The sequence below is a fragment of the Mus pahari genome, chromosome 10, assembly GCF_900095145.1.
Source record: "Mus pahari chromosome 10, PAHARI_EIJ_v1.1, whole genome shotgun sequence".
NCBI lineage: Eukaryota > Metazoa > Chordata > Mammalia > Rodentia > Muridae > Mus > Mus pahari.
Genome location: NC_034599.1, coordinates 5,124,386 through 5,133,705, shown reverse-complemented (window position 1 = coordinate 5,133,705; position 9,320 = coordinate 5,124,386). Strand labels below are relative to the sequence as shown.

At 42.3% G+C, this 9,320-nt stretch overlaps 1 protein-coding gene across 4 annotated transcripts in view; it reads left to right on the top strand.

Annotated features, from left to right (window-relative positions):
* The window catches only part of Arhgap42 (Rho GTPase activating protein 42), a 243,793-nt gene that overhangs the window by 154,547 nt on the left and 79,926 nt on the right, over positions 1-9,320 (top strand). For all 4 annotated transcript variants that reach the window (XM_029543298.1, XM_029543297.1, XM_021206545.2 and 1 more), the window contains one exon: positions 8,353-8,454. In XM_029543298.1, the coding sequence (XP_029399158.1) occupies positions 8,353-8,454 (102 nt within the window). The remainder of the gene's footprint in view (positions 1-8,352; positions 8,455-9,320) is intronic.

Here is a 9,320-nt window from a genome sequence, read left to right as displayed (position 1 = left end):
TGTTCCACCTACAGGGTTGCAGCCCCCTTCAGGTACTTGGGTACTTTCTCTAGTTCCTCCATTGGGGACCCTGTGTTCCATCCAGTAGCTGGCTGTGTTGGGGTATCCAGGACTTGCTGTACTGGGAGTACTGGGTTCTGATGATTCCAAGTGGTCTTGGTTTCTGTTAGTAAGATTCTTACACTTGCCTTTTGCCATCTGGTAATCTCTGGTATTAGATGTTCTAGCTGTCTGTGCCTGGTGCTTGTTCTTCCTGTTATTCTGTTTGCCTTTTTCAGCACTCCTGGAAGTCCAACTCTCTCCTGAGTCCCAGGGGTCAGAGCACTCTCTGAAGGCAAGCTCTCCTCTTGCAGGGTAGGTGCACAGAGGTCTGTAGCCCAGATCTACCTCCTGGCTGATGTGGAGGCCTGAAGGGACCCTGTCCAAGAATTTCTGTGGCTTCTGCAGCCCACGAGCTCTCCTGCAGGGACTGGTCTGTGAGAGTGCTGGGATACAAGATGGTGTTATCACCTGAGTCCCTGGGTCAGAGCCCTCCCTGGAGGCAGACTCTCCTCTGGAGAGGAAGGTGTGCAGAGTTCTGAATCTCAGCTCTTCCTCCTGGCTGAGTCCTGGGGTCAGAGTCCTCCCTGGAGGCCACTCTCCTCTGGCTAGGAAGGTGCTCAGATGTCTGGGTCTCAGCTAAGCCTCATAGCTGAAGACGAAGGCCCAAATGGACCCTGTCAAAGAAGCTCTGTTGCTTTTGTGGCCCACATGCTCTCCTGTGTGGACTGTTCTCTGAGAGACCTGGGATACAAGATGGTGCTCTCACTTGAATCCCAGGGTCAGCGCCCTCCCTGGAAGCCGACTCTCTTCTGGAGGGGAAGTTGCCCAGAGGACTGTGTCACAGCTCCTCCTTCTGGCTGAGGATGAAGGCTCGAAGGAACCCCATTCAAGAAGCTCTGTTGCTTCGGCAGCCTGCACACTCTCCTGCACAGACTGGTTTTTTGAGAGACCCAAGATACAAGATGGTGCTCTCACCTGAGTCCCAGGGTCAGAGCCCTCCCTGTAGGCTAACTCTCCTCTGGCAGGGAAGGTGCCCAGAGGTCTGGGTCTCAGCTCTGCCTCCTGGCTGAGTCCCAGAGTTGGAGCCATCCCTGGGGGGCTGACTCTCCTCTGGAGGGGAAGGTGAGCAGACACCTGGAGAAGAGTGCTATCTATTGCTGCTCACCAAGGTACAAGGGCTTCCTAAGGAGTGAATGAGAAGTGTTGTATTGTCTGAGCACCTGGATTCTTCCTCCTGCTACAGTGGCTCCTTTGGTCATGAACTCTTGTGCTGGCTATTCTTCCTGTTTTCACATCCATTTTCCTTCCATTTTACTGCCTAAGGACTACATCAATCATACACAAAACTCACACACACACACACACACACACACACACACACACACACACACAGGACATTCACATACAAACACGCACTTACCACACATATACACATGCACATATAGGTGAACCTGCAGGCACACACATGTACATGTGCACACATACACATATACATATACAAACATGTACACACACACACATGCACACATACATATGAATCTTTAGCAGGAACTTTGCCCCCAATCTCTGATTCTAGGAGATTTTATGTAAAACAGCATTAAAATTAATACAATATAAAATTTAACTTCTGCCTGCTATTGCTTGTCCCTGAGGACTAGAGGAGAATACATTCCTGAGTTCCAATCACAAATAGTTTCTATCTCAAGCATACTGTTTAACCTTTGTCACACTACTCTATTGCGCCAGGTTTATCTATTTTAGTGATCTCCGAACAAAGGGAAAATTTAATGCTTAGGGTAGAAAAAAGTTTGGGTAACTTTAATAGGGGCATCTCAGAATTCAGTTGCCCAGAGTTACTTTTCAAATGTCCTTTTTGGAATATAGAGTTACAAAATGGTAATTTTTTTTATAACATTGTGTCAGAGCCCATCAGATCACAGCCCATTCATACTGCCTTCCTCTTGATGCTTAGCCCACAAAGGCCAAGCAGAGATGAGAGACCAACCCTCCTACCTGCTCTGAATCTCTCTGTGCCAGAAGGCCTGAAACTTCAGAGCTCCTTGCACCATGGCTTTCCCTGCCGTGGTCCCTTTCCTCTCTCCACCTCCTTTTGTTGATCTCCTTTCCCCTCCCCATTGTGCCCTCTCTCATTCTTCCTCTGACCTGCCTTTACCCTACATTTTTCTGGAAGAAAGAAGAGCTTCTGTGGTTTATTTGCTGCATTGTGTGTGTGTGTGTGTGTGTGTGTGTGTGTGTGTGTGTGCAAATAGCCAGGGCTCTCTGTTGATTACCCACAGTGCTCCTACTGATACCTGGCCTGGCCTTGCTCTGGTAACTATGATAGTATCAGCTCACAAATTAAGATTTTGATATGCTTACCTTTTAGGGTAGGCAATTTGTTTTTCTCCAATTTTATGAAAGAGTTGTTCCCTCTTAATTCTTTTAGACATGGTCACCTCAGAGTATAGGTACCAGATATAAAATAACATGGTAAAGGTGTCAAAGTTAATGAGAAGAGAGTACACTGGGTACATTGCTTGCTGTGTAAGTGTCAGTATTGGAGTTTAGGTAAACCATGCAAACACCAGGTAGGCACATGAACTCACAGTAATTCCAGTGCTGGAAAGACAGAGAGTGGGGGTCAAGCTGATCAGCAAGAGTAGATACGCTTACAAGCTTGGGGCTAAAGAGAAAGACCCTGCTTTGATGTACAAAAGTCACTTGAAGTCTATCTCTGGCCTCCATGCACATACATGATATGTATACATACATATGCATAAGATACAAGCACAGAAGTGGAGGAAAGGCTCAAATTAATGAGTTATAAAAGGGGTACTCATGAACAAGATGTCAGCTTGTCCTTTAGAAATCACTTAGAACTTGTTCCTGCGGATAGGTCTGTCCGGGATGCTTATGACAACCCTTCCCTCTAAAATGGAATGTGCCCATTCAGGTCCAGATGAAGAAGACCAGAATCTTGTATGTTAGCATTCACATTTCTTCATATTTATTTATTCATTTATTTACTTTGTGTACGTTTGTGATGCATGCGTGCTACAAGTGTGCAGGCTACCAGAGAACAAGTGGTGAGCATAGGTCTCCCCTTCTACCATGTGGGTCTTGGGGATCAACACTAGGACATCATCGGGGTAGCAGGGATCTTTACTTACTGATCACTCTTGCCAGCCAATGTCGTTCAATTCTCTAATGTTTAGCAACATCTAATAATTCTAATGTGAACATCATATGAATTCCTCTGTTTGTTAATGAGCCTGAACATCTCTTCTCATCCTTATTACACTTTGGGTTTTCTGTTCTCTGTGTTGAGACTGCTTTTGTGTCTGTATTATCTATGTCTATTTTTGTATTCTTCTCTCTCATATATAGGATACCTTGTATGTCCAAATATGTAATTGTTTTGTTATGTTGAATATCATTTACTCATGGTGATATAATTGGGAAAGGGGCAATATGGGGGAAGAGAATGTTGCAACTACTCAGGAATGTCTGTCTGTTGGCAGTCTGGGATGGGGAAGTTGGTGGGGAATGGACTGATGAGATAGGAAATCACAGAGACATCCATCCACTGGAAGGGTATTGTTGTACAAGCTACACAGAGGCTTCCAATCAATAGGATGTCTACTTGGGGGATGGCTTGGACCCAGGAACCTTGTAAAGCACATGTTACAAAGAACAGACTCTCTGTCCTTGTATAAGATGCAAACCCCACCATTACAAAAAGCTAGACAGATGATACAGGCCTGCAATCTCAGCATTCTGGAGGCTGAAGCAGGAGTATGATGAGTTCAAGTTCATTCTCAAAGAGATAGCAAAGTCATGGCCAATGGAATACAGTAGATCTTGTCTCAACAAATACAATAACAAAAGTCAAGGGAGAAGCCTAGCTGGAGGTGGCTGTTGGTTCTGTCTTGATTGTGCACATGTACCAATGTCTACCATGGTAATTACTTAAACATACACCCAGGACCTGGAGAGAGGGCTCAGTTCTTAAGAATAATTCTTGTTCTTGCAGAGGATTCAAGTTTAACTCACAGCATCTACCTGGCATGTCATAACCTCTGTAACTTCAGTTTTAGGGGATAGGACTCCACTTTTGGTCTCCATGGACATCAGGCATGTGTGTGGTGTGCAGCCATACATGTAGGCAAAACACACACAGAGGGAAAATTAAAAAAAAAACAATAAAATAAAACAAGACCCTTATTTTAAAGTATAACTGTGTCTGTTGATATTCTTCACATCACTGTCCTCAGTGCTAGCCTGGAGCTGATGTCTCAAAGCATGCAGCTCTTGCAGATATAGACAATGGAGTCACTACAGTGATGACATAGTTACAGGGTAAATTTTATAGTGGCCTGAGTGGCAATTGCAACAATGAAATAATCTTCAGAATTAATCCTAAGTGTACATTCTATTTGTAAAAGAAATTGAAAATATTTATTCCTTATTTAAAAATAAGGTATTTTTGAGCTGTAATTTAATGGTTGCCAATATTGCTATTTGAATAGGTTTTTGTAGCAGTGTTCTATAGAAAATAATGTAACCAATATGATAGATAGCTCTGGAGGCTGAGGAAGGACTCTTGGTACCTAGAATATATAGTGAGTTATGGGCTAGCCTGGGATGCAATAGGGTACTGGGTATTAGCTATTTGAGTCTATGAGGTCCATTGTCATTTAAACTACCACACTGTTTTTCAGAGTATTCTCATCAGGTTTAGAGGTAGCACTGTTTTAACAGTAGTGTGTTTTAATCTTTTCTCATACACAGTATGCCTAAGATTTTATAACTACTATATTTTTGTAATAAATAATCACTCTGATAGTGAAGTGGACACTTCGAGTTTGAGTTGGCATGGCTCCCCCAGTACTATGTAAAGTAAAGGTGTGGTCCAGCCACAGTGACTCAGCCATTATAGATCTCTGCAGAGTCCATGCTCTGTGCTTTGAGAAGGAGTCAGGTTACCAGCCATGCTAATAGCTGCCACTCTTAGTTGTTGTGTGGACTCAGAACTGAATCGATACTTTGGACTACTTTATATAGAATATATATGTGTGTGTCTTTTTGTAGGTTTCCACACACACATATCTGCCCCCGCCAAGGTGCTAAACCTTACACAGTACTTCGCCTAAGACTATAGCATCTTATCAATAGCCCTTTCCACTGCCACTTCTCTGTTCATGGAGTCTTTATTTCCATTGGCTTTGTTTTAAATGGTGACCTAGTACAAAAGAGGCCTTCAGGAAAGGGTCATGATGATAGATAGGTTTTTGTTTTTTAATCTTTTTATTACACTAAGACAACAATGGTCATATGATCAAATACATATAGAGGTTCATGCATCATTTTTTTTTCCCTCTGTGACACTGGTTTCAGAGAAAATTCTAGTTGTACAAGACATAAGAGTTAGTTTCTGGAATCATCCTCATGCAAGACCTGTATCACATGAGTACTGAATCATAGCAGTAGGGTGATGTGAATTACTATTTTTGGTTTTCTAGAACTCACTTTGTATATTATAGCCTCCTTTATGTCTTCCAATCTTTGTCTTAGCTCTTAGGCCATGAAGAATTCAAAACTTGCTTCTAGAATTTCTTTCTGTGTTGCCAGATGTGCTGATGTATTGGCATCAAATTAACATTTCCAAAAATGTCACCAAATGCTAAGGGGAAACAGAGATTCAAGTGTCCTTCCAACAGCTGCACCCTCTTCCTGAACCCAGTTCCTTCAGTGCCCAGCATGGGAAGCCCCTTTGTCAGCCTGACTGTCCCTGTGTAGCTGCTCACACACAGATATTAGTGTCTTGTATCCAAGTTAAACAGTAATGGATTGTTTGAAGAATGATCCCCTGGGCCTTGTGTACCAGTTGATTGAGCAGTTAGAATATCTGTGCAATCAAGGTGCCTACCGCGACAAACAAAATTTCATTTGGTCATTAAACATCTGCTGTTCCCTCATGCCAGCGTGAAAGCATGACTCTCTCTGATAGGGGACATGAAAAGACAGTTTGTTTTGGAGCCAAGTATGAGTGCCCATGGCTGAGAAATACTGATCGAAATGACTGCATCCTCTTCCCATTTAGAAGCTTGGAAGTCTGGTCTTTGGAGGAGTGTCTTTTCCACATCCTGTGTTATGTGTGTTCATCATCCTTCTTCAATGGATTTTTCACTGTGTTTCTTATGGTAATGCTATATGTTCTCCTGAAGTAGTAAATATATGTAGAGATGATGTTTTGTTTTTGTTTTTTTGTTTTTTTTGAGACAGGTTCTTGCCTCATTCACCACTTCTCTTTCTCCTCCCTTTGTTGCAAATGTAATCCCTCACTGTACAGATATTCAGTGTGTATCCCAGGACTTCAAAGTGACCTGCAGCTCAGCTCAGGTGTCTAATTGTCTAGGCAGTACTTCTCCATTCAACTGAGTCTGCCTGGTCATTTGCAATTCCTGCACTTGGGAATAGGTACAGTGCCATCCCGTCAAGCAGCACCTTGCTTCCCTGTGACTTTATGCACATGCCAAAGCAAGGCCTGGTGCACACCAGCCACAGGACTTCTGCTTTAGACAGTCTGGACTCTCAGTGTCTTAGTCAGAGTTTCTATTGCCGTGATGAACAACCATGACCATAAAGCAAGTTGGGGAGCAAATGATTTGTTTGGTTTCTACTTCCACATTGCTGTTCATCATTGGAACAAGTCAGGACAAGAGCTTAAGGAGGGTAGGGACCAGGAGACAAGTGCTGATACAAAGGCTATGGAGGGATGCTGCATACTGGCTTACTTCCCATGGCTTGCTTAGCCTGCTTTCTTATAGAATCCAGGACCAGCCCATGAATGGCACCACCCACAGTAGGCTGGGCCCTCCCTCATTGACCACTAATTGAGAAAATGTCTTAAAGCTGGATCTTACTGAGGCGCTTCCTCAACTCCTTTTCTCTAATGACTCTAGCTTGTGTCAAGTTGACACAAAACTGGTTCACAAAACCAGTCACTCCACATGAAGGAAGGCAGAGATAGGCATTTAAACAAACCATGAAATGCTTGCCCATGAAAAGCTTTATCTGGTCAAGGCTGCAGCTTGAAAAACACTGAAATGTGGTTTACACATGGAATTGTTGTACATGAACTCACAAATGGAGCAGGATTCCCTGGTGTGTACAGTATCTGGGGTTAGTGAAGATGGGCCCAGATGTGCCCACTCTTGTCAGGATTTCCTTACACTTCCAAGGAAGCAATGTTCTCCACTGTCTTCATGAAGGGTCATCCTGTTTCCAGGTTCTACCACCACCACCTAGACGAAGAGAAGATAAAAGAAAAGAAAAGAAAAGAAAAGAAAAGAAAAGAAAAGAAAAGAAAAGAAAAGAAAAGAAAAGAAGTCAAGAGAAGAGAAAAGAAAAGAAAAGGGTTTAGGCATAAGAAAATGCCAGCTATTAAAGTTATATCCAGAGAATGTGATATAGATATCACTAATCTTCTATTTGTTTTACTTTTAATTTCATTTAATTATTTGAAAGTACAAAAATCTAAACATCTTTCTTCTCTGTAAAAATGAATTATTCAAAACACCAAAACTTGGATGTATGTGTCACCTAGCCACTGAGGAAATTCTTTCTAGTCTGGTCTGAAGGGTGTATTCTCTTCCTTGTTTAGTGGTGACCAGTCACCTGCACTATAGGAAGTGACAGGGAATTGCTAGAACTTGTTTGAGACTGGACTAGTCTTCATAGCAAGTTTCAGGCTAAAATACAACTAAGGATGAAGGAAAGGATGGAAACAAAGGGAAACGAAAGAATGAGAAACCATGGGAGGATCAGAAAAGGAAGGGGGAAGAGAGAGATACGAAAGGGGAAACTAGAGAGTAAGCCAACTTTTCCTGGTGAAAAAGATGATCTTGTGAAGAGTTACGTGGGTGATTTTCTCAACTGGTTATGTGTTTACTGATCTGAATTACGAAAATCTTTAAAAAATTAGACATTTACAGAGGGTATAGGGGACTTTCGGGATAGCATTTGAAATGTAAATGAAGAAAATATCTAATAAAATAATTTTTAAAGAGAAAATAAATAAATAAATCTTTTAGAGAGAGAGAGAGAGAGAGAGAGAGAGAGAGAGAGAGAGAGAGAGAGAGAGAGAGAGATATGATGATGTAGACAGTGTCCTATCTATTAAGTTAAGGTTTTGACCTCATTAGTTTGACCTCTTGGTGAGGATGATGAGGATGGTGAATATGGAGAAATGAAGGCATCTTTGATGCTTTGATCTGAATCTCTTTTGTTCAAATTGCTTTTCCCTAGGATGGAAAGAAGAAATTTGACAAAGAGAGTGAAAAATACTATTCTATTCTGGATAAACATCTGAATTTATCGGCTAAGAAAAAGGAGTCTCATTTGCAAGAGGTAAGCATGCACATTAAGTCATATGACATCAAAATTCCCAGCCTGGATGTATCCCTACCTATAACGTCTTAAATGGCAGTAGTGATGGATCGTTGGGTGAGTTTACACTGTGTGGCAGTCACTACTGACAGTTCTTTTTATAAGATAACTGTTTTCTTCAACAATGAGAAAGCCCGAACCAAGTTTTTTTTTTTTTTTTTTTTCTTTTTCTTCTTGGGCATATTTTACAAAGACAGGATCAATCTAATTCATACTGTAGTCCTTAAATTAAAGTTGAAATGATGGTGACATTGTTTCTTAAGGCTTTGCTCCAGCAAGGGGAAGGGCAGGGACAGATAACTGCATGTTCTGAAATCTCAGTGGTTTTACATCAATTATTTCAAGGACATTTACTGCTGTATGCCTGCTAGCAATTTTTATCTTCTCTTGTTCTGCATATGCTAGATTTTGTTCTTGCTATTGGTAACGTAGTAACTGTAGATACCACTGTCAAGGGCAGCTCTGACAGGCTGGAGCAATGCAGTACCAGTCTCAGGAGAAGGAGTTCATTCAGGGCGGGGTGGGGATGTAAATCCCAATTCTGTTGCCATTGGCATGTCAGGGCAGCATAACCATGGAACACACTCATGACCCAGAATGTGTGTAGCAGAGGGTGGTGTTGAGCACAGTCCTGACCCATGAGAATGTAGGTAGTGGAAGGTGCTGTGGAGCACAATCCTGACAGACCCCCTCTCCCACAGAATGTATCTAGCACATGGTCCTGTCAGCACAGGACAGTATTGATGTCTCCTCCTGCTCAGGGCCTTAGAACCTGCTTATGTGGTTATCCACTGCAGCCTCCTTTTCCCATCTCTGTGTTTGCAGAT